Source organism: Drosophila arizonae, chromosome 4 (assembly GCF_054131065.1).
Source record: "Drosophila arizonae isolate 15081-1271.41 chromosome 4, UAZ_ARI_1.0, whole genome shotgun sequence".
NCBI classification, from domain to species: Eukaryota; Metazoa; Arthropoda; class Insecta; order Diptera; family Drosophilidae; genus Drosophila; species Drosophila arizonae.
This window is the reverse complement of record NC_142924.1, coordinates 11,922,154-11,947,043: the sequence shown is the minus strand read 5'-3', so window position 1 is coordinate 11,947,043 and position 24,890 is coordinate 11,922,154. Positions and strand designations below refer to the sequence as shown.

At 44.7% G+C, this 24,890-nt stretch overlaps 7 protein-coding genes and 2 long non-coding RNA genes across 11 annotated transcripts; 5 read left to right on the top strand and 4 right to left on the bottom strand.

The window, feature by feature from the left end:
- The first annotated feature begins 1,560 nt into the window (after positions 1-1,560).
- On the top strand, positions 1,561-2,751 carry LOC149269136 (uncharacterized). The gene is made up of 2 exons (XR_016270045.1): positions 1,561-2,420; positions 2,514-2,751. It is a non-coding gene; the product is annotated as an uncharacterized LOC149269136 (long non-coding RNA).
- Positions 2,752-3,432: 681 nt separating this feature from the next.
- LOC149269135 (uncharacterized) lies at positions 3,433-4,351 on the top strand. Its single transcript, XR_016270046.1, has 2 exons — positions 3,433-3,992; positions 4,052-4,351. It is a non-coding gene; the product is annotated as an uncharacterized LOC149269135 (long non-coding RNA).
- Positions 4,352-5,452: 1,101 nt separating this feature from the next.
- Positions 5,453-12,078, top strand: l(3)psg2 (lethal (3) persistent salivary gland 2). Its single transcript, XM_018007018.2, has 3 exons — positions 5,453-6,739; positions 6,819-10,439; positions 10,497-12,078. Exons 1-3 carry the CDS (start codon positions 5,847-5,849, stop codon positions 11,518-11,520), a joined length of 5,538 nt encoding a protein of 1,845 aa, XP_017862507.1. The 5' UTR covers positions 5,453-5,846; the 3' UTR covers positions 11,521-12,078.
- Positions 12,079-12,334: 256 nt separating this feature from the next.
- Positions 12,335-14,242, bottom strand: Alp10 (Alkaline phosphatase 10). Its single transcript, XM_018007022.2, has 3 exons — positions 14,068-14,242; positions 12,780-13,915; positions 12,335-12,715 (listed from the first exon to the last, which is right to left on the bottom strand). The coding sequence occupies exons 1-3, from the start codon at positions 14,168-14,170 to the stop codon at positions 12,377-12,379; spliced, it is 1,578 nt and encodes a 525-aa protein (XP_017862511.1). The 5' UTR covers positions 14,171-14,242; the 3' UTR covers positions 12,335-12,376.
- A 226-nt stretch (positions 14,243-14,468) lies between these two features.
- On the top strand, positions 14,469-16,300 carry Alp9 (Alkaline phosphatase 9). The gene has a single exon (XM_018007021.2). The coding sequence runs from the start codon at positions 14,506-14,508 to the stop codon at positions 16,084-16,086; it is 1,581 nt and encodes a 526-aa protein (XP_017862510.1). The 5' UTR covers positions 14,469-14,505; the 3' UTR covers positions 16,087-16,300.
- A 777-nt stretch (positions 16,301-17,077) lies between these two features.
- LOC108612300 (uncharacterized) lies at positions 17,078-18,563 on the bottom strand. Its single transcript, XM_089466802.1, has 2 exons — positions 18,215-18,563; positions 17,078-18,149 (listed from the first exon to the last, which is right to left on the bottom strand). The coding sequence occupies exons 1-2, from the start codon at positions 18,249-18,251 to the stop codon at positions 17,197-17,199; spliced, it is 990 nt and encodes a 329-aa protein (XP_089322928.1). The 5' UTR covers positions 18,252-18,563; the 3' UTR covers positions 17,078-17,196.
- A 933-nt stretch (positions 18,564-19,496) lies between these two features.
- On the bottom strand, positions 19,497-22,394 carry TM9SF3 (transmembrane 9 superfamily protein member 3). Its single transcript, XM_018008635.2, has 6 exons — positions 22,053-22,394; positions 21,400-21,957; positions 21,041-21,339; positions 20,549-20,983; positions 20,248-20,478; positions 19,497-20,178 (listed from the first exon to the last, which is right to left on the bottom strand). The coding sequence occupies exons 1-6, from the start codon at positions 22,140-22,142 to the stop codon at positions 20,034-20,036; spliced, it is 1,758 nt and encodes a 585-aa protein (XP_017864124.1). The 5' UTR covers positions 22,143-22,394; the 3' UTR covers positions 19,497-20,033.
- A 61-nt stretch (positions 22,395-22,455) lies between these two features.
- LOC108614487 (protein lin-52 homolog) lies at positions 22,456-23,308 on the top strand. Of its 2 annotated transcripts, XM_018008638.2 has the most exons (3): positions 22,456-22,595; positions 22,720-22,968; positions 23,030-23,308. In XM_018008638.2, exons 1-3 carry the CDS (start codon positions 22,577-22,579, stop codon positions 23,176-23,178), a joined length of 417 nt encoding a protein of 138 aa, XP_017864127.1. In that variant the 5' UTR covers positions 22,456-22,576; the 3' UTR covers positions 23,179-23,308. The 2 variants fall into 2 exon arrangements, with proteins under 2 accessions (XP_017864127.1, XP_017864126.1); XM_018008637.2 differs by having other exon boundaries at positions 22,546-22,968.
- Positions 23,185-24,494, bottom strand: Eaf6 (chromatin modification-related protein EAF6/MEAF6). 2 transcript variants are annotated; one of them, XM_089466804.1, is made up of 5 exons: positions 24,239-24,494; positions 23,955-24,168; positions 23,778-23,903; positions 23,625-23,715; positions 23,420-23,557 (listed from the first exon to the last, which is right to left on the bottom strand). In XM_089466804.1, exons 1-4 carry the CDS (start codon positions 24,389-24,391, stop codon positions 23,645-23,647), a joined length of 564 nt encoding a protein of 187 aa, XP_089322930.1. In that variant the 5' UTR covers positions 24,392-24,494; the 3' UTR covers positions 23,420-23,557; positions 23,625-23,644. The 2 variants fall into 2 exon arrangements, with proteins under 2 accessions (XP_017864125.1, XP_089322930.1); XM_018008636.2 differs by lacking the exon at positions 23,625-23,715 and having other exon boundaries at positions 23,185-23,557.
- Positions 24,495-24,890: the final 396 nt, after the last annotated feature.

The window sequence follows — 24,890 nt, the reverse complement described above, 5'->3', positions numbered from 1 at the left end:
TATTTATCGATTTCGATAACTATTTATCGATTTCGATAACTATTTATCGATTTCGATACCTATTTATCGATTTCGATAACTATTTATCGGTTTCGATAACTATTTATCGATTCGATAACTATTTATCGATTTCGATAACTATTTATCGATTTCGATAACTCTTTATCGATTTCGATAACTGTTTATCGATTTCGATTACTATTTACCTATATCTATGACATATGTGCAAAATATTGATCATATGCTTCAAACTTAAGTTATGGCAGCTGCATGACAAAAGCTGAATGCTACGACACTCGATGGAAGGTGCATTAACAAAACTCATGGAAATATTGATCATAATTTGCTCGTTCAGAACAAAAATAGCCCCATGAATACCTCAGAAACTGTGGGCCAACTCTTCTAGTGAATGTGGGAAAAACTAGAGTGCATGACAAATGCTAAATGCTAGGAGACTCGATGTAAGGTACATCAATTTCAAAGACTGAATATGAAGCTTGTGGAAAAATGTATCCTCATTGCTCACGAAATAAAAAACATAATATGATTTACAGAAATATAAATGCTCTTAATTTAGGACAGAAGCTGAATGATATGACACTCGACGGATGATAAATTTATTAAACTTTCAGATCTTGATTTTAACATGAAAACACACAAGTGAATTATAATAAAAACCGAAATATACATTTAAAATTGGGCGATTCTAGCTCCAAACAGACATAATTTTATTACTGAATTTCTTTTTATACTGAATTTCTTATATCTGAGATCGACGCGTTCAAACGTATGGACAGACGGACGGACGGACGGAGAAACAAATTAACGGACAGGGCTAAATAGACTCAGCTCGTCGCCCTTTCAAGAATGTATAGTAAAGTAAGTAAAGTCTGCCACGCCTCCTTCTGTCTGTTACATACATTTCAACAAAACCATTATACGCTGATTTTCCATTTTCAATGGGTTCAGGGTATAATAAAAATATACCTAATATATACCTATTATATGTACATAAATACATATTTATATATCAAATCCAAAGAACTTATCTCTCATGTCATGCTACTACTATTTTAAGCTTGAATTCGTAGAACATTTATGCTTAACAAATGTTGTGACATCTTAATCTTTTAACCTGAGTGAACTCACTTTTCTGGTTTCTGTGCTCATCTACATAATTGTTTAACAATATTCAAGATCAAGTTCAAGGTCAAAGCGGCTCTGGAATTAACTGAATGATTTCGAAATTAACTTTAATGAGACTTAAACGTTTCCAAAATGAAATAAAAATAATGTCTAAAATCTCAGCAGAAATAGTTTTACTTAAATTGAACGTGAATTCGCGTATGTTAATTAAGCTTTACTCTTTCTATTTTTTCTACAAAATAATATTTATGCATATGGCCAGTCATTGTGAATGTCTACGGCGCAATTGTGCAGTCAGTGTGAATTAATTTTTTGCATATTTCCGAATTCAAATTTGTTGCCAGCGAATTACAATTTTGTAACTGTCTAATATGGGACTTAATGCAGATTATTTTAGGTGGATTTTATGATTTTTTGCTGTTTATAAATACAATTTTCTTTTTATTATGCAGATCTGAAAAGATTATTTTTAGTTTTACTTGATTTTCGTTGGTGTATTTCGATCGAAGCAACTGGATTTGCGCTTTGTTAGTTTGGGAATTGGCGGTACCAAGCGGAGACTTGGCACCAGCGACTTGGCTTGGCGAAATGTCTGGGAATGTACCGGCAGCAGGTGAAAAACAAAAGGTGCTGTTAATGCTGCCTTTACGACTCGACAGAGAGCAATGAAAGATGCTGGCCCATGTGTGTGTTTGTGTGTGTGTGTTTATATATGCTTACATATGTACATACATATGTGTACAAGTGCCCCAAGCACATGCATAGACATGCTTGTCGGCTTAATAACTAATCACAGATGTACACAAAACAACAAAAAACCAAAAGCCAAAAAACAGAAATAATAATAAGAAACAGAGAAAATAAAACACCGCAAAGCTCGTAAATAACAGCCACACAATTTGTTGACGCCATTTTGATTTTGTTTAAAATTAGCTAATATTAAAAAAAGAAAATAAAAAAAAAGGTTTTTGAAAAAAAGGTAAACAAGCAGCAGAAAAAACGAAGTAAACATCTTTTTTGTTTGTCATGCGTGACATTCCCAATACTTTACAGCTATAGTCGAATTCGCAATGCCCTATCTAACGAATCGATTGCCATGGCACAGCTATTCTAAAGCCCGCTCATATTTCAATATTTGTACATTGAATGCATCCGATTTCCCACTGGAAGCGACAATTATATATCAAGTTAGTCACGGGAGAGTGGAATCCAATTAGCAATAGTGTATTAGAATAATTTTGTTTTCCAGGGGAATTTTATAATATTTTATGTAGGTAAGGCAACACAACGGGTATTCACATTATACAATGTAGAAGATTGCCATGCTCTTTTTATTTATTTTACTAACCATAACTCTTAAATTGCAGTTGCCTTACAAAAAAAAGTACCGAAGATCGAGATTTATGAATTATATAATTTATAGATCTTGCTGACATCAGTAAACTGCATTACTTGGTTCTAAAACCAAGAGGGGTATGGATGAGGTCTACAGCGCTCATTCGCTTTAATTGGTATTACTTCATCTAAAACATTAAGGCATTTAGTTTTATATTTTATTTGTCATGCTCTAAGAGCGTATAAATATATATTATATATATGTATATATATGCATCATTTTATCAATCGCTAGAACAGCTACTTTCATCAGCTACTTTCACAGTTTTTGTGTTTAAGAGTTCTAGTTTATCCGGATTTGACATGCCCACAAGGGGCGTAACTATGGTATTTAGATATATGCATAAGCTAATACTCTACGAAAGCTATATTTTTGCTTCAGTATATCGAGTATCATAAATTATTTAACAGCTCGAACGAATTCAGCTTCTGTTCCTTGTTCTGGATCATCTTAGAGCTTAGACCTGCTATTTGTTTGTCTTTTTTGTGATTCATCAGTATAAAGAATAATTCCAGCAAATTGATGATGCTCATATAAACCGCATCCTCTATTTACCGCGCGTGGAACAACATTCAGGTGCTATCAGCTATTTAGCACCTCACAAATGTATATATCTAACATATATTATATATATAATAAACGAGCTTTCCAGCTCACATGAAGGCATGCAACTACAACAACAAATGTCTGATTTAAACTGGATTGCAGGGAGACCACATCATTATATTTCATTCATGTGTGGAGATCCGCAAATTAAAGATAGTTTTGTTTTGAAGCATGGAGAAATTTAAATTGTAATTTATCATTATTATTGTATAGAAAGGCCAATTGGATATGGTTTTAATTTTAAGTTCATTTTTTCTATTCATCCTACCTACATCTATCTTAGCAATTAACACCATCCGTTCTGGCAAGCCCATTTAACAGTTTTCTAGTTCAAGCTCTGTTGGTTGTTTGGTTTCAGTTGGCTTCGAAGCTTCGTGTTGAATGTCAATGACTTGGTTGGTTGGTTGGAGTTGTTGTTGTTGTTGTTGATGTAGCTGGAGGCAGTGGCATTTGCAGTGTTCATTTGTCAACAACAACAGCAGCAACAATGTACAACAACTAGCAACAAACTCTGTCGCCCTCAATGCCCAAGCAGCGTTGCGCTTTTTAACGCTTTTTTTCCTATTATTATTATTTGTTAAGCAGATCATAAATGCTTAGCCAAAACAACAACAGCAAACATATTTGGCTTGAAATGGCATTTAGAAATGTTAATTGCCAGATTAATAACTATGGGAGTGCTTTGTGAATTCGAAAACGAAAAGAACACAGCAGCTTCATTAAGAAAACTTCAGTGGAAAAGTTCAAATTTCCACCTGAGTTAATCATTAAGAATCGAGCTATCAAAGTTGCCAGAAAGATGTATTTTAGGAAGAGAAGATGCATCGGAGTATAAAACTAGAACGTCAGTATATTTATTTAATATATATTCGAGAAACCTATTAAATCTTCAATAACTTCAAGATTCCGTTTCGGGTTCAGCACATCAAAGCTCTATGGAAAAGTTTAAATCGCTTATTAAATTATTATTAATACATTTCATTAACAAGTGAATACATATTCAGATAAATTCAAGGTAGAAAAGCAATGAATAGACGCATTGTCTCGCTTGCTTACGCATGTTTACCAAAAACTGCAGGACTTGCGCGTGAAGGAAAACAAAGCACAAGGTTTTTCACACTAAGGTGGCAAAAGTTTCAAATTTTTTGACAACAGCCAACAACAATAAAATGAATAAATAAATAAATAGAATCAAATGTCAAAGCCCGCTACTGTTATATATATTTCTAAATGTATTTATGAATATTTAACTGAATTTGTTTTTCGCCATCTTGGTAGACAATGGCTGGATTTTTCTCATTGCAAGCTGAGTTACCAAATGCGATTTGCGAAAGCGATAGCAAGTCACATTTTGAAGTTTTTTGGGAAAACGAGAAAAGATTTTCAAAGAAGCTCCACTTAAAGTACATTTAATGACAAAGACAAAGCGAGGAAGGTTATTGCTGGAGCGCCACAAATTAATTTGCACCTTTCGCCTCTGTTGCAGCAGCCGCAGCAGCTGTCGACTCTGCAGCAACAACAACAGCAGCAGCAGCAGAGATAGCGACAAGTCTGTCGGTCTGCAGCAACCGGTGAAAGTTGCCATGCAAATATATACAAGGTAAGAAAAACTGTGGCCAAGCCACCGGCTGATAGAGGCCCGAGGCTTGATTTCGATGCACTCTCTTGGTTGCTGGCGAAAATGCTTGGGCTGCATGGGCCCTTCTTTTTCTTTGCCATATGCTATGTCATAATCGCAGACGTTGAGGCTTTTCCTCAATTGCGAACAGGGAAAAAGCGTTTCGCTTGAGTTGGGTGCCTGGGCCAGTAACGAGCAGGTAAGAGCAGCAGGTGTATTCGTTATTTGTCATTTATTTGCACTTCGCATTTGAGTGCGCATTGTATTGCAGATAGGAAGCGGAAATAAGTGGCGTTTGATGTAAAGTGTGATGTTTGAGCGTTTTGTTTTTTTGCTCAATTTGTGCTGCTAAATGCATTATGCACTTACTCCATTGGTCTTTAATTTATTTTATCAACGTACCGTTTAGTCAATTTCAAATACATCGCTTATCGTTTGTCACTTATCGATAGTTGCCTACCCCAGTCAATGATTGTCAAACTTTGACAGCTGTTCATTGCATACTCTTGTGCTGTTTGTGAACAAACCACATTATACTATCCAATTATTTAGAGAATGCATATCAATCGCAAATAAAAATTTACCTTTACTTTAATTAACCCCAATTGACATAAACAAAGATATTGGCTTGCTGCTCATATTCAAAGTAAAACAATATGCAAGTTAATCAGCCGATATAACTATCGCTTTGCAGCCCTGAAAGTATCGGTATCGTCTGCGCAAGTCATGACCCAAAAATGAACATTAGCTCTTTGAAAATGCATAAACACTTTTTTACATGAAGTATTCAAACAAAAGCAAACTTAAAACGTGTGCACGTGGATGCGACGAAGCGTGTGTGCCGTACGTGGAAAACACAGGAACGGGCGTCCACCAAGATTTCAATCAACTAATCAGCAAGTACACACCGCACTGTCAATGAGGATGACCCACACCCACACCCGCACCCCGCAAACGCAAACGCATTGATTACTACACATTTTCATCGTGCAAGCAACGCAACACAACGCGGCGCCGCCATTGAACCTAAAATCAGACAAGTTCTACACGAAAAACGTTTCCACGCAAGCTTATGCAAAAATGTCACTAGTGACGCACATCGATGGAGGCGGCGACGACGACAGCGCCAGCGGCGGGATCGAAACACAAAAGACGACGCCTTCAATTGCCGAGGTCACTGCAATAACCGATGAATTACAAGATGGTGATAATAGCCTGGAGCCAGGTGAGCTGGTCACGCCACCGCATCAGCCGCCAGGCAACGCTAGTCCGGCACTGAAAAAAATGCTCGCCAAGGACGTTATGAGCAAGACATTGCGCAAGCTGACACAAATCGATACGGACAAATGTGAGGAAAATGAGCGCACGATTCTCGAGCTGGAGACAATCAGACGCAAGGAGGCGACATCTAAAATGTCAGCTGAAATGCCAACTAAAACTTATCCAGTGGAAAACGGCATCACAGCTCATACAGTGGCTACATCGACGGGTACATCAACAGACGATGCGGACGACAGTGAGGGCCTGTACTCGGACACGGATTCATCGGGGGAGGAACAAACCAATGTGGAGGATGTGCAAAAAGCACGCAAGGAAAAACAAGCTGAGGCAGCTGCAGCGGCAGCACCGTTGCCTCCGCCACCTCGTGCCGGTGCTCATCCTTTTCATGGGATCAATCAGCTGAGGTTTCGTATGCGTCCGCCATGTATTGATTATTCGCGTAGAGGTTTCATGCCCAGGATGCTGCGTGGAGGCATGCGTGCTATGCCACCGATGTTCTTCAACCGACCATCTGCTTTCAATCGAGGTCCTACTCCTAGAGGCGCATCCCCGCCTCAACTGTCATCAGCGTCGCCAATTAATGGACCCCAAGGTCAGACTAGTCTCTCGTCGGGATCATACGGGCCTGTGCTGCCCCCCAGTCAGGCCCAAGGTCAACTACAAACCAGTAAGCGCACACAGTCCGATATAATGTAAGTATGACAATTGTAGACAGGATATATTTGACACTGTTCACTATGTTGGAGTTGGGAAAAAAATTTCTATTTCTAGCTGGACAACATCGCAGCCCCCCGTGTCGTTCGTTTTCAATCTGATTTCGGAGTGTAGCAATGCGCAGCACAAGAACTGCAAGCAAAAAGAGGTAAATCTGGTCAAGAACAGCGACAAGGAAACCAGCGGAGTAAGTAGCAAGGATTCGAGCAAGGATCAAAGCAAGCGATCAAGAGAGGCACCCCAGGAACATAAAGATAAGCAAAGAGATCGTTTCAAGGACAGACAGAGAGAACGTTCCAGAGAGTCAAGAAAAGATAGCTCAAAGGAGAGACCCAAAGAACGTTCCAGGGAACGATTCCGTGAAAATAAGAGGGAACGCTCCAAAGAGCGGCACAGCTCACGCTCGAAAGAAAGAAAGGAAAGCTCCAATAGCAAGCAAAGAAAAGGCTCCAAGGAGAGAAAGGACTGTTCAAATGGTAAGCAAATGGAACGTTCCAAAGACAAGAGAGAACGCTCCAAGGAGAGGAATTTGGATAAGCAAAGGGAACACCCAAAGGAGAAGAGACGAGAAGACAATTCAACATCACGATCGATTGAGAAGCGCTCGTCAGCTACGAGAGATAGACGTCGAGATCGGACCAGCGATGATCATAGCAAAAAGTCAAATCGTCGCACACGAAGTAGAAGCCATAGTCAAAGGCCAGAGTCAGAGATTAGAGCAAAGACCCCACCCATGCCGCCACTGCCACAAGCCAATAGCGCAGCTCAAGAGAATGACCGAGAGGAGCTAACAACGCCACCGTTGCCCATTGCAACAGGGAAAGCCTTTGATATATTTGCCGAATCACCGCCAAGACTGAAGAAAGCCAGCAGCCCAGCCAATAAAAAACAGCCAGCTGAAAAAACTGCCGAACTAAAAACCGAAGTGCCTGCTGAGCGCAGCACAACGCCGCCGCTGGAAGATCTTCAATTGAAAACCCTATCCAGTTTAGAGCCCCTCAAATCAACACCGCCTCAGCAGCTCAAGATGCACAATGAGATTCACATTCGCATTGGTGCGCTGCTCGAGGACACTGATCTGCACTACGAAGCGCTGCTGGCCACGAGGGAACAGCTGCTGCGTAAGAGCACCGAGCACCGTAACAAAAAAGAAACCTCCAAGGAGATGTATATCAAAAAGGAGCCCATTGACCAAGAGGAGACTTCAAGAAGTCGCTGCACACCGCCGCGGCACACCAATCCCTTTAAGCGTGAAACAGTATTAGCTGATACGTCTGGTCGCCTCTCTCCCAGGCGCTCCGTGGAGTCGTCACGCCACAGCATGCAGCGGAATGGGGATCGACATAGTAGTAGTCATCGCAATAGCTCTCGTGAGCGCCACAGCGACGAGTTCAGAGAGCGCGTCATCAAGCAGGAGAAGAATCGTTCCAGGACGCCGCCGCTGCTCACAGCGCGTCAAATCAAGGTGGAGCGCAATGTGACGCCGCCAAGAGAACGTGAAGCCGAGAGGGAGGTGCCGATGCGAAATGGCGTGGAGATTGCCAATGCGCCGCCGCCGACACAACTTAGCAAAAACCATGAGCACAGTCCTGACACGGATGACTACATAGACAACTGGGAGAACGACGACTCCATGGCGGGTGGTGACAGTAATACGCCCAAGACTGCTGCCTTTTCGGCTGTAACTCGGCTTAATGGCGACGACGACGACTCGAATGCGCTGTGGAATGCCAATAGCACTCCGCCACCCAAGGCCAAGCTGCCGCAGACGCCACAACAGCTGCCGAGTGGAGTCGGAGCAGCAGTCGGAAGCGACAATGCGCTGATTAACATTAACGAGCTGTACGACAAGTTCATGAAGAGTATTAAAATGGGCTCCAATGCAAACGAAGCACCAGCAGCAGAAGCTGCGACAGAGCAGGCAACCACATCTAGTTCCTTAAGCAATTCCACTGCCGAAGAATCTTCCAGCGACACAGAGGCGACGTCCAGCAGTAGCAGCAGCAGCAGCAGCAGCGACAGTAGCTCCGATGACAATAATGATGATGATGATGATGACGACGACGATGACGACGATGATGATGACGATGATTCTAGCAGTGATGAGAATGATAATTGTGCGGAAAAGCAGGAGCTAAAGGAGCACCAGCTGATCAGCATGGAAGATGGCGAGCAATCACAATCCCAGTCAGCGAGCGTGGAGGATTCAATGGCTGACAAACAGTTAGTCAACCACAAGAAGAACAATGTTAGCAAGGATCTGCGCAAGCTCAAAAGTCTTGAGGACAACCTGGCGCGCATACAAATGATGCGCGAGAACTACGATTCGGGTGACGATCTCTGCGAGGAGCTGCTCAAAATGGAGTCGCTGTTCATCACACAGCGCAATGCTATAATGAACAAATATCGCAAGCCGGAACTCAAGGCGAACGGCGAGGAGGAACAACAACAACTACAACAGCAACAGCAAGTGACGTTGCAGCAACAGCAGACGCAGGAACAGCAGGAGCAGGAGCAGCAGCCACGGCCAGTGTCGCCAGTTAACAACATCTTTGATGCGAATCGTGAGGCCATCAAGCTAACTATTTCACCCTTAAAGCTTTCCCGCAAGCCCGCAATCTTCGACAAGGATGATGCCGATGTTGCTCCACAAGCGGCGGGGGATGGCAAGGTAACCAAGCCACCCAAGGAGATAGCCATTGTAAAGCCCACCATTATGGATATGCGCCCCAAGACCTCAAGGCCGCACTCGCAGACGCCACATCATCCTCAACCACACCACCCACTGAAGCGATCACGCACGCGGGAACGTTCCCGGTCTCGTTCGATATCACGCAATCGTTTTAGACGCAACATGCGTCCCAGTCGCAGCAAGGACTCGACACGTTCGCCCAGTCCGCGTCGTCGACGACCAATGCTTTCGCCGCGTCGCGGACGCTTTGCCAAGTCCCGGCTGGGTATGGGTCGTAGTCGCAGTCGTAGTCGCAGCCTGAGCCGCAGTCGCACGCGCAGCCGCAGTCCGTTGCGGAGGCGACGCGTTAAGGTGCTGCCTGGTCGACGTCGCAGCTCATTGTCGCCGCCCTGCAAGATGCTCGGTCCACGCTCTCCACCGCCGCCTTCGAGACGCCGCTCCTACAGTCGAGAGCGCTGCTACTCACGCTCTCCGCTTCCCTTCAAACCGCCGTCGCCACCCATGCGACGCAGCTGGTCGCCGTCTCGGTCGCGGTCGCCCTCGCGCAGACGCAGTCGAACGAGATCACGCTCCAGATCCAGATCGCCCCATGGTCAGATGCTTGCCGATTACTTTGTGGAGAATCAGAGCATGGAAGCCGCTGCCTACTACTACAATATGTCACTGATGCAGCAGGATGCGAGCGGGGAACAGTACGACAGCTATGCGGCTTACATGGATACCGCCTACAACATGGAGCAAGCCTATGCCCAGTACTCCGAGTACACGGCAAACACATCAGTTACACCCATGGACTATGACTATGGTGCGGGCAGCCTGATGGAGCCATCAACAATACCTGTGCTTCGCGAACTGCCAATGGCGTCCACTGCACCCGTAGCTGTGCAGAAAGGCAACGTGCTGGAAATCGTGCCGTCTATGGACTCTGCTGCGGAGCTGACGACTGTGCCGCCTGTTGTGCCAGAGGAACCGCAGGAGGACAAAAGGTATTCACACAAACAAGTTTCCCAACTGGGCAGCTCACTAAATTTATGTAATTGCAGCAAACCCAAGCGCAAGCGCGTGAACTTTGTGGACAATGTGTTGCCCAACTACGAGAGCGACAGCGAGGATCGCAAAGTTGTGGAAGTGGCAGTGGAACGTGCTGTGGGTCTCTACCGGGAGCGCTGTGCCGCCAAGGCGGCCAAGGTGCAGCGCATCCGCGAACAGCTGCTGGCCTTGCCGCCGCCATTGCCGCCCGTTACGCCAAAGCCGGCCCAAGTGGAGAAGCCAGTTCTAGTGAAAAAGAAGCCCAAATTCCGCTACTATCACTTTGATCCCATCAAGGGCGCAATTATAAAGTCACGCGAGCGCATCGTACGGCCATCGCTGCAGCATCCGCCGCCCCGCTTCAATCCCAAGTACATGGCAATGCTGGTGAAATCTGGACGTCTGCCCATGCCCGCCTTTATGCGACATCGGCCGCCGCCGCTGCCCGCGCAAGCGGATGCCATGCTGCAGGAGTTCTTCAGTAAGCATCCGCCGCCACCGCTGCAAAACGTGTTGCCCCACTATTTGCGAGGACCGCCACCCATGTCAACCGTGTCAACGCCTCCGCCGCCCATTGCCTCACAGCCGATACCTGTGCTGGGTGCCCAGAGCTATTCGTGCTATCCGCAGACCCCAGCGCCAGCTGTCACCCCAGTGTCCTCCGTTGTCACAACGCCAGTGGCCGTTCCAGTGCCTGTGCCTGTGCCAGTGCCCGTACCCGTGCCTGTGCCCGTTTTGACAAGGTCGCCGCTGCCATCGACGCCGCCGCCGCCGCCAGCATTGGTGCCCCCCTTCTTCACGCCGCCACCCCTGCCCACATTGTCATCACATTTCACAGCACAGCCGGTGCCGAAGATGCGCGAGATAATTCCCGCCGACATATTGCAGAAAATTGGACCGCTGCCCAAGACACTGGACCTGGACGGTTGCAATCCCGGCCTGGACGAGCCGAACAATGATCTCAACGAAGCCGAGACAGCGCCGCCCGTGGAAGCAACTGTCGACGGTCAGCCGCCGCCAAAGCTACTGGAAACCTAGCAACACCCACACATCAAAGAGCATCCCTTAAGTCAGTCTTGAGAAACCGGTTCCCAGCTACACTCGCACGTACTTAGAACCATCCACCACCAGCTGAACACGTCATAATAAAATAGTTATTTAAGTTGTTACCTTGTAGACCTACGCAGCAGACTAGACATATTTTTTTTACCAATCCAACGAGCTCCTGGCAATTACATCATGTTATATTCTTTTTTCTCTCTCTCTGTCTCTCTCTCTTTCTCATTCGATTATTAACAATCATTTTACAATCAAGCTTAGTGAGCGAAATGCATTTATTGTTAAACATTTTTTATTAGAACTAATTCAGCATTGTGTCACATTTTACATTTAGTTCATCTGATTTCTACAAGAAAATTTAAAAAAAAAAAAAAAACAACCTGTAAATAATGCGAACGACTTGGAGCATATCGAGTCCAACCTAGATCTAAGCGACATTACATAATGTATTTAACGAAAACTTTATACAAAAATTCTACAATTAAATGCAAATACATTGGGAGAGACACAAGTCAATGTATGTAGACTATAGAAAAATGTCTTTCAATTGATAGTTCTGGATTTATTTTTTTAATTTATTAACTGACTGACTACATATGTATAATCTATGGGTAATCTAATATTTACACTTTCAAATGTCTAGAAACTTCCTTCCCACATTCTCATTCTCTGTGCTCTCTAGATCAGTTCTGAGTCTTTAGTGATAATCTCTATGTTATCGGCTGACATCCGACCAAATTCTAAGCCCTTCACTAAGTCCTAGTACACATACATAGGAACTCTTGTTAGAGTCTTATTCTATATTCTGCTGATCACAATGAATGCTTTATTCAAGTTACTTATTTAGCTTGTCCTTGGCAAAGGGACCGATGTTGGCCGCGTAGGCCATCAGGGCTGGTATCGTGGTCTGTTCGTAGTTGCCGGAGAAGAAGTGCTCGTGGGGACCCGAGGCAAAGACGGCCACATCCTCGCCGCCATGGGTCTCAGACTTAAGGGGCACTGTAGCCTGGAACTGGAAGTCGGCATCTTCGGTGTCTGCATTCGACAAGTCCATGCGACCATGGTCATCGTAGGTGTTGACAAAGCCGGGTCCATTGGCATAGGACAGAATGGTGAATGGCTTCTCATCGTCCGCCAAATTGGGAGCCAGTGAGAGGATGTTTTGGCGGCGATACTGCAATGATACGAGAGCAATTAAAAGAGAACGGAATGGAATGGAATGAGTCTGGGTCACCCACCGGATAACCGTTGATGGTCATTGTGTGCGAGTGGTCGGAGGTGACAACGATGAGCGTGTCCTCATCCGAGGTGAGGTCCCGGGCCAGCTCCACAGCGCGTGCAAACTCTTCAGTTTCCTCGAGAGCTTTGCGTGCCTTCGTGTCATGGTGAGCCATGTCGATGCGGCCGCCCTCTACGAACAGGAAGTATCCCTCCTCGTTGCGGCTGAGCAGCTTGATGGCCGCCTCCGTCATCTCGCTGAGGGAAGGCGCCACGTCCGTGCGCTCAGTGTGGTAGGGACAGTGGCTGACATCGAAGAGACCCAGTAGATAGTCGGTCCTGGAGAGGTCCACATCGTGGAGTCCATTCCGCGACCAAACATATTTGGCCTCTGCGCCTTGATTCGCCTTATCCTGCTGCCAGTCCTTGATTAAGTCACGTCCGTCCTTGCGTTTGCCCGCGAAGCCCTCCTCATCCTTCATGCTCTTGTCGCGGAAATAGGCCCGGCCACCGCCCAGCACTACACGCAAGTCCCGACCCACTGGCCACTCCACCAGCTGGCGCGCAATGTCCACATTGTCGTCCGCACTGCAGCCAGCCGAGGTGACCTTGCCATCGTGCTCCCAGTCACGGTCGGCCACATGGGCGTAGGTGCCGGCCGGCGAAGCGTGCGTGACACGAGCCGTTGTCACCACGCCCGCCCACTTGCCCGCCTCCTGGGCCCACTGTGCAATGCTCTCGGTGTGCGTGGCCTTATCCGTAGCCGCCTTGCAGCTGCCCCGCTTCACTTTGGCATTGACCCCAATGGTGCCGTAGTTGCCCTTCACCCCGGTCAAGTACGCCGTCGCAGTGCTGGCCGAGTCCGGAGTGCGCTCGTCCACTGCATAGGTTTTCGAGAGACCCACATAGGGGAACTTCTCGAAGTAGACCTGCTTATTGCTATCGCCCATGAACGCACGGGTAGCCGCAATCGTGTGCACGGACATGCCGTCGCCCAAAAACAAGATAATGTTCTTCGCACGATTCTCGTTGAGTTGTTTATGGATCGATAGCTTATCGGCCAGAATGCTCTGCGCCTTGTTGACCCAAAAGCGTGAATTGCGCTCCTCGTCCAACTCAACATAGTCACGCGAGGCGGCCATGCGTGGATGTTGCTCTAGACGGGTTAAAAATAAAAACATCAAGTAAAAACAGGCATCAGCGATACGTCTTATCGGGGCTAATTTAAAATTAATAATATGATTGGGGCTTTTCATGATTTACAACTAACTGCGTGGAATTCTTATTGATTAAAAATCGCCTACTCACCATTCTCCTGCTCATCGGACAGATCTGCTCTGGCTGGACACGTCACCAGAGCGAGAGCCAACAGGCAACCCGCTAAGTAAAAGCTAGCCAAGCCTTTAACCATTCTGCTGCACTTAGGTCGCGTTACGGTCAACGTTTGGCGTTAGACTGTTGAGCCAGTGTGAGGCAGAGTTGGTTATATAGCCTACGAGTGGCTCTCTGTCAATATAATAATGCGAGCAGTATATATGATTTGTTATTTTGGTTTTCCTCAATCTAAAGTATCGATCGCACAGCTTCGAGTACCGTTTTGACACCTGCACTAAAGCTGCCCATAAATAAATCAAATGCCCGATCCCCTCGTATCATCACTTCACAACAGTAGTCTCGGCTAACCGTGGTTATAAAGCACCCGCTCAGCCCGTTTAGCGTACAGTATCTGCTGAGAACCCGAACGAAATGCGGACAATTCAGTTCCTCGCGAGTCTTTGGCTGTTGCTGCACTTGGCGGCCTGTGTCTTGGGTGGCGCTGTGCCCGTCCAGCCAGTGGACGACGATGATGAGGAGGCAATGCATCCCCATCTGCAGTCGAATCCACGGACGAGTGAGCGTGGCAGCAAAGCCGAGAATACACAGGACTATTGGCTCTCAGCGAGCAAGGAGCACATTCTGGAGAAGCTCAACTTCGTGCGGAATACGAAGCGTGCAAAGAACATAATTCTTTTCCTGGGCGACGGCATGGGTCTGGCCACTCTGGCGGCGGCCAGGAGCTACTTGGGTGGCGAGGAGAAGAAGCTCTACTTCGAGAAGTTCCCCTTCACTGGCCTTTCCAAGACCTACTGTGTGGACAAAATTGTGCCCGACTCGGCATCGACCTCCACATCCTATCTGTGCGGCGTGAAGGCCAACTACGGCACAATTGGAGTCAGCGCGAACGTGAAACGTGGCGACTGCCAGGCCATGGCCGACAAATCCAATCATGTCTTCTCCGTGGGCAAATGGGCAATGGATGCGGGCAAAGCCGCCGGCCTGGTGACCACAACCCGTGTGACCCACGCCTCGCCCTCGGGCGTCTATGCGCACACCGCCGATCGGGAGTGGGAGAACAATGCCGTGCTGGAGGAGGCGTGTGGCGACCTGGCTAAGGATCTGGACGACATTGCAGTGCAGCTAATTCACGGCGAGGTCGGAAGCAAGCTGAAGGTGATGCTTGGCGGCGGCAGACGTAACTTCATGGATCTCGAGTTTTACAAGAATGGCCGACGCACGGACGGACGCAATCTGGTCGATGAATTCGAGGCCATGTCTGACCGCAACGTCTATGTGAAGAATCGCAAGAAGCTGCTCAAGGTAGATCCAGCGACAACGGACCGCCTGTTGGGTCTGTTTGCCAAGAGCCACCTGCACTACCATGAGGAGCAGCTGGCCGATCCAGAGAACACGGAGCCCACGCTGGAGGAGATGACCCAGAAGGCCATTGAGGTGCTGCAGACCGAGGAGAACGGCTACTTCCTGTTTGTGGAGGGTGGCAAGATCGATATCAGCCATCACGATACGATGGCCCGCATCGCCCTGGACGAGACCGCCGAGCTGTCGAAGGCCGTGAAGCTGGCACGCAAAATGACCAGCGAGGAGGACACCCTGATCGTGGTCACCTCCGATCACTCGCACACCTTCAGCCTGGGTGGCTACCAGCCGCGCGGCAGCGACATCTTCGGCAAGGCCGAGTCCTCCGGCACCGACGACAAGCCCTATCTGGCCCTGAGCTATGCCAATGGCAAGAGCTTCGAGACCTACTACGATGTGATGGCGCACCAGCGTGTCGATCCCACGTCCTTGCTGGCGGACAACGCTGATGTGGCCCAGCTGTTCCCAGCCACCGCACCACTGGAGTCCGAGACGCACGGCGGCGAGGATGTTGGCGTCTTTGCCTCAGGTCCCTGGGCCCACATCTTCACCGGCGTCTACGAGCAGAACGCCATTCCACATATGCTGGCCTTTGCCGCATGCGTGGGCGATGGCCAGACAGCCTGTGATTGATTGACAGCTTCAATTGACCATTAATTCTAATTAAATGTCGCAGTCCTTGGCGGCGATAGCAAACGATTCTCAAGCATGCCTTATCACTAAGTAGGAAATATTGAGATTATTGTGGGTAAATTTCCGGACGTCATCAAATGGGTTATGGAAATCTGATTCTGTTTTGTTTGGGCTTGACATATCTGCAAAATAAATTGAGTTGTTGATATACATATGTACCTACGTATTAATTCCACTCGCCTTTACTATCTCCAAATCAAGAACTCTACTTATCGGCCATGACGCAGCACATAGTCGAAAAGCTGATTATATGATGAGCTGAAGCTGATGCACTTTGCGGTTTTTCGTTAGAAATGATTTGCCAATTATATTTTAATGAGATTTGAATAAATACTTGGAATTGTGTTTAATATATCTAACATGCATTATAATGGAATTATTTATGCATACATCTTCTATTTTAATGCAGGTAATTATAGATTCTCAGGATGACTGACCTCATCGATTTGAACGTGAATCGAGCCTAATCGAGCTAGAAGACTTTGCTACCTTCTTTTGAGGTCACTGTAAGGTCAAGATCAAGATATTGAATTTATTCAATATGTCAGAAGTGGCCTATGAGGAATTGCATGATTAGGTTATCTGAAAGCACTATATGAAATACAATTATTTCGTTACCTTCCATAACTCAAAAATTCTATCACGTGAATATGTGCATGCTTCGAGCTGAACATGCTTTGGTTATAAATATATTCGATCCTATAAATATATTCCAGCGACAGTTATATGATATTCACGTGTAGATCTCTGACGTCTACATGTTGTGCCATTAACTGTGACACGACACTAAATAATATTCCCAAGTCTCCCACGGCGGCATTTTTGAGCAAACAACTTTACCAATCCAAATCTAATCACCTGCAGTAAACTATACGGATTAGTTGAATAAATCAATTAAAGTCTTGGAATATATACTGGCTTTCTTTTGTTTTTCAAATCAGTCTATTAAAATTATCTTCCCATAACTGTAAAACGAATGTTTTTTCTCAACAATTATCAGTGCTTGTCTTATTTATTATAATGGAGGTCTTTAGGCATAAGTCATATAGTCTAGACAATTGCGGCATAGCGCTGATCACTCGACTTCGGCTGTATCAGGGAGGAGTACTTGTCTCTCAGATCGACCAAGGCACGCTGAAAGCTATCCATGCTGCTCTCCAGCTGGTTGGTGGAGCTTGGCTCACTTTTGGCTGCGCTAGCTACGGGTGTCTCGCCCAGAAGGACCCGACGCCAGTCGGCGGCTTCGGAGCTGGCTCGTACAGCTTCCTTGCGCTCATCATTCTTTCTAGCTGCAGCTGCAAACATTGCCTCATCAAATCCTCCTGTTTCGGGGTGCTCATTGGGAGTTGGTGGTGTGATCACTGACATTGGGTCGGCTGTGGCTATTGCACCTTGTTGCGCCAGTTGATCTTGGAAATCGGCAGGGAGAATCTCGCTCAGCTCGCTCCTGGAGTTCTCTATCCGCACCAATTGCCCCTCGGGTGTGATTCTGAACAGCTGGGCACTACCATTCTGAACAGATGGTATGATAATGAGATTACCGATGGCTGTGGAGATGCCCTGCCCGTATGCGTTGGGTCCCATTTCGAATCCGGGACCGAATCCGGTTCCACCGCCAAATCCAAATCCAGGACCTAATGGTGGTCCACCGCCAGCTCCAAATCCAGGACCCAATGGTGGTCCACCACCAGCTCCAAACCCTGGACCTAATGGTGGTCCACCGCCAGGACCTAATGGAGGTCCATACGGACTATATGGACAGGGGAAGCAGTAGCCCGGTGGTCCTGGTGGTCCAGGGAGGCCCCTAGGACCCATGACGGGTGTAACTGGACCGACCATAGGACCACCATAGGGCCCTGGCACAGGAGGAGGATATCCCCATATGCCAGAGGAAGGTCTACTAACACCTGGAGGACCCATAGGTCCTGGCGGACCAGGCGGTCCCCGAGGGCCAGGTGGACAGCTGCAATTCAGTAACGAGGCGCCGATCGTGGCGCAAAATCCTTATAGATGATTCAATATATTAATTCAGATAATCCACCTCATCCAGCTATTCTTTGAAACTTACCCAACACCAAGAGGCTTATGAGGCTATGCGATTCCATGCTGTCTCAATGTGATCAATGGCAACAGCATCCGCTGACTGACTTGCGACAAGAAATAGACCTACGTATTTATATCAAGAACTGAGGTGAGGAGGACTAAGAAAATTTTAGAACTAGTTTTAATGATATTCGATGAAATTTTAACTCTCTTTTTTATGTACATATATAAATGAGTCGAGCATATTATCCAGGTGGGCTGCTGGCCATAACTGTTCTCGCATCAGATAAACCTTAAACTTACTTAAAAGAAATGGAGAGCAGTTGGGAAGAGACAGTGTGGCATACAGAGAGAGAAAGATAGACATATATGTAGAGATAGATGAATATGTATATGCTGAGGGTCGAGCCAGTGACATTTATTGTTTTTTATGTTGGAAAACATAAGTGTGCCACATGCTGGCTGCCTCAAATTGTTTCAACTTTATACGCAGATGTGGCATGCCACTCATTTCGTGTCAATCAGCACATAAAGTTTGGTTGCCGTCTCCAAGTTTATTGCAGCTGAAACAGGTAAAGAAAATGGGCCTTAGAACCAGGTGGGTTTTTAACGATTCCATTGATTATGAATTAACCTGATATGGAATGAATACTTTTCCACACTAGAGGAAAAGCAAGTGGAATAAAAGATTTTACTACCAAAAGTCTGAGGAATTTTGGAGCGCCGTTATTTACACGCACTCACACACACACACACACACGTCGAATATTCTAATGGCAAATGGAACATGAAAAACCCAAACGCACTTTTCATTAGCATAAATTAAGGCGAACGGCACATATCGCTTCGTCGTGCATATAAATGTTCTACTAAATATACATACATATATGTATGCACATACATATCGGTGTCTTCTTATCAATTACAGGTAGAGCGTATGCGAACATAGTTTATCTCGAGCGTGGAAGCACTTTCGTATACATAGACCCCATTCAGCACGAGGAGGCACGGCGCTGTGCTCGAGTGCAATTTACAGATTGTCAGCCAAGGGCAAGGGGTAGGGGCAGAGTGCGGAAGCAGCTGTCGACTTGAATTGGCTGCGAGAGCGTAGTCTTCTTATCAATCCATTAGACTTTCCATGTTCGTCGAGCTCTTCACTTAGACATTGCTTTAATTGCCCGATAAAGCTTCGACATCCTCTAAATAATGAAAAGAAAATGATAATCTTGTGATAATGGGACTTCGATTGTAAATCTCAAGTAGGCTCGATTGATAGCCATATGTGTTTAATTACATTGAGTTCATAGTTTGGTTTTATATGTTGATTTATTAATTTAATATTATCGACTATTGCTAATCAGCACATTACTGCAATGTATATATAAACTTAATTGGCGCAAATAATTTGAAGTCACATTTGCAATTGCATAGATTTGATAAGTTTCTAGGCATATACATATGTATGCATATATCTATATATGATATTACAATACAATATGCTGCACACACACACACTCACGCACGCACGCATCAACACATACACCTGCATAGACATATGCATAGTATATGTGCCACATATTTACATGTACATAGATAAATTGAGGGGCGACAATTCGGCTTGGTTTGGTATCGTTGGCGTTGCTTTCTTTGATTTTGGTTACTTCGTTCATATTTAATCGACACCAATATGAGAAACTCGTAAGAACATTGACAAAAATAAAGAGCAAAATGAATATATATGTATGTATATATGCATATAAATACAAAAGGCAGGGGTCAACTAAAAGACTACTCAATAAATACAGTTGTAAATGGTTTGGATTGAAATCTACAGCCGCACAATTTTAGTCTATTTTCACATTGGAATAGATTTTACGCACAAAGAAATTCGTGCCGACATAGCCGACGGTGCCACAGATGATGCCCAAAGCGCCACTGAAGAGTGCCATGTAGCCAAAGTAGAACGCCGTCTGGAACAATCCAAACATTCTGTAAGAGAGAACAAATGAATATTTATAATAGATGTTCACAATAACAGTTTAAATCTATAATACTCACTTGGTCTTAAAGAAGAAGTAATAAAATGAATATGCGTAAACGTAAATCGACGTGGAGCCAGCGGCCATAAAGCTCGTCCACTGCCACCGATAATCCTCGGCATTCAGCAGAAAATAGGTGCACACAATGGTAACACAGACGGTGACCACGGTCAAAATGGTAAACACGAGCAACATGAAGCCATAGACATAATAGATTTTGTACGCCCAGAATGAGGTGAAGATGAAGTACCTAAGGATTCAAAAGAGAACAGACTAAGCTATCAGAGTTCCCAACAATAAATGACTTTGTTAAAGCATACATTTCAATGAAAATGGAACCAAATGGTAACACGCCGCCCAGCAGCACAATAATAAATGGTTCCATATACCATTTCTTCTCTGGTATGGGCCTGGGAACAGCATTGACGCGACAGGGGAAATCTGGCTGGCCATCCAAATTGCGGCCCACCACTGTGCCCACGAGAGTCAGTGGCAAAATGACGAACAGGCAAATGCAGGTGACTGCCACCATTGTGCCAAAGGGTATGGCTCGCGATGCATGATAGCCGATCGCAATAAAGTTGATGAAGAACGCAGTGCCACATACAGCGACGGGCACCGTGAAAGCCGAGGCGAGCATCTGACGTATCCACAAACGACCGCCCAGCCGAGCGTAAAGCGAGCCACCAAAATAGCCATTAATAGGTGACGTTGCCGCATAAACAAAAATAGCAGTTGAGAGCATCGAGCCACGTCTACAAAACAAATATTATAAAGACTGCGGTGAATATGTGTTTTGGCTGTTCACTTACTCCGTATACAGTTCACCAACAATGGCAAACATTATCACACAAAATACAACCGAGATCAGCTGATAGCCGGCACCAACGAGGGCTGAGAAAAGCAGAGCATGAGGTGGCGACCGGAAGACATCGCCATGCACCTGTTTCCAGCCATACTCATCGCCCAAGTCACGTTCCATATCATCTACCTCCTCATCCTTGCTGTACCGTGCATAATCCTTTCGCAGTGTGCGCATCAATATCATGGAAACCAGGCCCACCAAGAATATGACCATCATGAAGCTATTGAAGATGCTAAACCAATGTATCTATGCACAAATAAAATATAAAATTAATAACTTAATAAGCGGCGTAGCTATATTAATTACCCTGTGCTGGAAAAAGTTTGGATCCAGATACTTATCGAAGCGATTTTTGAACTCAATTTTGCTGGGCTTCCAATTGACCTCATAGGAGAACTTGATTTTAGCATCTGTCTTCAGTTCTTCCCGCATTTCCGTTGTCAGCGTGATGTCCACGATTTGCTGGCCATTGTAGCCAATATCGAATTTCTTGTGCGTGTGTATATAATATTTGCCATCGTTTTCATCACGTTCGCCCACCTTTCCCCATATGGGCAAGCCATCGATATACATCTGATACCAGTATTCATTCATTACGGCATATTTAAATGCTTTGACATTCTCTTCGGTTAGCTTAACCATGCAAATGACCGTACGTGGAACATCTGTTTTGAACTCCATTTCGTAGCCGCTAAACTCCAGCTCAACTCCCTGCAGAGCCTCGCTTAGAGTTTCATGGTAATGAGATATACTCGACTTGGCACCACTGCAGAAGGGCAGCGAGAAATACGCATACGTCTCCTGGCGATTGTGATAGGGGCCGACCGTGTTCATCCATAGTACAACTTCTTCTCTGTCATTATACTGCAAAGGTACGTTGCATTATATATATACATAAGTATAAGTACATATACTACAGATGCATGCAGTCACAGACACAAATACAAATACAAGCATACCTTATGATTGTGCTCGTCGGCCGACACCGACACGTAGCAGATACTGGAGAGCAGACATAAACAAATTAGAAAGACCGGTGACGTGCCCATGACTGAACTTAATTTTGTGGTCGTTCTAATGCTGGGTCTGCTGCTGGCCAGTCGACGTTCCTTTCCAGGGTATATTTTGTTAAACAAAAACGGAAGAATTAAAATGAAATATTTGTGATAGCTTCGATTCAGTAGTGTTGGTAAATCTTTCGGATTCTGAATGTGAATCGATAGGACGATAATCGTGAAGTTATTGGAATTATTCAAATTGTTTGACCGGATTTGGACATGTATTAATACATATGAAATTTTACATCATTGATGAAATGAATAATTTATAAAACTATTATAAATTACATTGTCTTTTAAATATTGAAATAAATAACAATTCAGATAAACATATTTGAAAATATCGATTTATTTTGATGCTGAACTGGTCTTATTGAACTAAATTGTGAACCAGAATTTAACAGAAAACTCCACGACTTAGTGATATGCGGTCACATTGCTCGGGTTAATAAATACAAACGCCTTTTTAATTAATTTATTCAACTTGTTTAACTGAATTTAATATTATTACATTAAATCAGTTCAATAATGAGTAATATTGAGCTGGGTATTGAATTGTTTTCCCCAGAGACTCTCCTAAAGACGGACACAGATACAGACAACGTAGATGACACGATGGCCAGTTCCAGCAACAAAGGGCTGACCGCCAAAGAGGATGAGCTCATATCCATGGAAACGCTCAGAGAATCACCAGTGCAGTGGCCTGCGCGTTTTCCGGGCATGGATGAATTTATGACCATGAGCCAAACACCAATACACACTCCGAGCTCTGAATACACACAAAACTTGACCAGTGCAGACAGGGCGAGGATCACTCGTAAGTTGAGCTGGAGACTCTTATCGCTCGATCACCTATTTTATCTCTTTATACCTTACAGAGCTGGCTAGTCTAACACCCGATCAGTTGATAGAGAAGATTAAGTCAATGCATGATGAGATCTATCAACTGGGCCTGCGCGAATCCAAGGAAATGACACGAGGCAAACTGTTGGGAATCTTTGATCGAATGGCCAAAGTGAAGAAATAATAAGACGTTAATTTTTGTTGCCTGTATTATATAAAGTTAATTTTACTTCGAATTGCATAAACATGTGCTTATATGTAGCCTAAATTTAATGCATATTAATATTTTTGTAATAAAAAGAGCAATTGTTAAATCATTACATTAATTCTTTAACAAGTGCAACGTTAAAAACACGATTAACTCCATAAACGATTAACATTCCTAGAGATTAGGGACGAATCCTATTATCGATGCCGTATTTTCTTGTTGATGTGTCCACTCTTCTTGGCCGTCGCACTCGAGCTGGAGCTTAATTTACTTTTTGTGTTGGAGGTGGGTGTGCCGGGGTCTTTGTTGCTAGCAGCGCCTGCAACGCTAACCGAATCGTTTCGATGTGGTGAGTCTGCAAATGTGCAAAATGTGAATTAAATTACTTAAATATAATTGGAATATTGAATTTCATGCAAAACCTTTTGTTTTACTTCTTAAGTTAACTTATAGTTCTATAGGTTTCTTGATATTTGATATTTAGATATATCACAGCACGCCAACGATCTTCATCTATTTTAACTTGGATTAATCGATCACATTGATATCGCATACGTCTTCTTCCCAGGCCTTACCCTTTTCATCCTGCGATTTAATTGATGTAGCTCCATCGTGTGCGGTCGTTGTATTTTGGTTGATTGAGATCTGATTATCGCTGGAGTCTTCGTTCGTTATGGAATCCGATTCGCTTGCACGCTCGGCTACAAAAAATTATGATTACAATTTACATTAATGTATTCCATTTTACGTACGATTGCATATCGCCATTGAGGTAATGCTAGATTTCGAGAACAATCGCTCAGCGTCTTTGAATTTACGATTGCGTTTGTCGGCCTTCGAGTTTGTGGCCTTGTTAGAGGTGAGGTAGCGCTCCCAGCCGCGTATAATGTTGCCGCACAATTGTGTGTCCTCTAGGTAAGAGCCCTCGAACGCATAAATCTGACGCTCTAGATTGGCCAATTGTTCCTGTGGATTAGTAGACGTACAGTCTGTAGTTGTATTTCTTAGAATGTTTGTTTGTTTATATGTTAGCTACCGAAGTCTCAGCTTTCTTCTTGATGAGGTCTGCCAACTCCCCACGCGTATCCATGGTGCCGCCCTTGGCATTGGAATTAGTTTTAGCTGACTTTTTTGCTTTGTTGCCATTGTTGTTTGTTTCGCTAATATGTTTACTCGTCGGAGAACTCATTTTTTTGTTTGTTTAGAAGCGTTTTGTTTATATTTTTTCTACGCGATATGTGTTTTCAGCTAGCTGTGTATATCGATTCTACGAAGAGTTACTCAGAACTGTGGCGGCTTGTCGATAACGAGCATGTACTTTACTCAATTTATCGATGTTGTTGAAGCAGTTGTTTGCACATATATAACCTAGATGGCGCTGCTATTTCTAGCAGACCGTTCATTTTGAATGCATGCGAACAGTGATTTATACAAAAAAATCAATAATTGCTGAATACAAATGCCAAAGTAAACAAATTCAAGCTTAAAACCTTTGCAAGATAGATTCTTTGAAGCTTCAATAAATATACATGTGTAAATAGATTGTATTGTTGAGTGGAAGTCGCTATGGGGGCATTCTTCCTCAAGCTTCCATTACAATGCCCCTTTTAACATTCATAGGTGTTTCGAGTGGCTCTGCCATTGACCTCTTGCGTCGGTTGTTTAATATGCGTGCATATCAAACAATA

What these genes read in the sequence shown, in the direction of transcription:
- LOC108612300 (XM_089466802.1), bottom strand. Translation starts at nt 18,251, where the DNA reads ATGGAATCGCATAGCCTCATAAGCCTCTTGGTGTTGG. An exon ending in CATAAGCCTCTTGGTGTTGG is followed by an intron (nt 18,150 to 18,214) that starts GTAAGTTTCAAA and finishes ATCATCTATAAG; the next exon opens with GATTTTGCGCCACGATCGGC.
- Alp9 (XM_018007021.2), top strand. Translation starts at nt 14,506, where the DNA reads ATGCGGACAATTCAGTTCCTCGCGAGTCTTTGGCTGTTGCTGCACTTG.
- LOC108614487 (XM_018008637.2), top strand. Translation starts at nt 22,680, where the DNA reads ATGAGTAATATTGAGCTGGGTATTGAATTGTTTTCCCCAGAGACTCTC. An exon ending in AGACAGGGCGAGGATCACTC is followed by an intron (nt 22,969 to 23,029) that starts GTAAGTTGAGCT and finishes TATACCTTACAG; the next exon opens with AGCTGGCTAGTCTAACACCC.
- Alp10 (XM_018007022.2), bottom strand. Translation starts at nt 14,170, where the DNA reads ATGGTTAAAGGCTTGGCTAGCTTTTACTTAGCGGGTTGCCTGTTGGCT. An exon ending in GTCCGATGAGCAGGAGAATG is followed by an intron (nt 13,916 to 14,067) that starts GTGAGTAGGCGA and finishes TAACCCGTCTAG; the next exon opens with AGCAACATCCACGCATGGCC. An exon ending in TGACCATCAACGGTTATCCG is followed by an intron (nt 12,716 to 12,779) that starts GTGGGTGACCCA and finishes GTATCATTGCAG; the next exon opens with TATCGCCGCCAAAACATCCT.
- TM9SF3 (XM_018008635.2), bottom strand. Translation starts at nt 22,142, where the DNA reads ATGGGCACGTCACCGGTCTTTCTAATTTGTTTATGTCTGCTCTCCAGT. An exon ending in GTTGGTGAACTGTATACGGA is followed by an intron (nt 20,984 to 21,040) that starts GTAAGTGAACAG and finishes TTTGTTTTGTAG; the next exon opens with ACGTGGCTCGATGCTCTCAA. An exon ending in TACTTCTTCTTTAAGACCAA is followed by an intron (nt 20,179 to 20,247) that starts GTGAGTATTATA and finishes TCTCTCTTACAG; the next exon opens with AATGTTTGGATTGTTCCAGA.
- Eaf6 (XM_018008636.2), bottom strand. Translation starts at nt 24,391, where the DNA reads ATGAGTTCTCCGACGAGTAAACATATTAGCGAAACAAACAACAATGGC. An exon ending in AGAAGAAAGCTGAGACTTCG is followed by an intron (nt 24,169 to 24,238) that starts GTAGCTAACATA and finishes ACTAATCCACAG; the next exon opens with GAACAATTGGCCAATCTAGA. An exon ending in TAAATCGCAGGATGAAAAGG is followed by an intron (nt 23,558 to 23,777) that starts GTAAGGCCTGGG and finishes GCACATTTGCAG; the next exon opens with ACTCACCACATCGAAACGAT.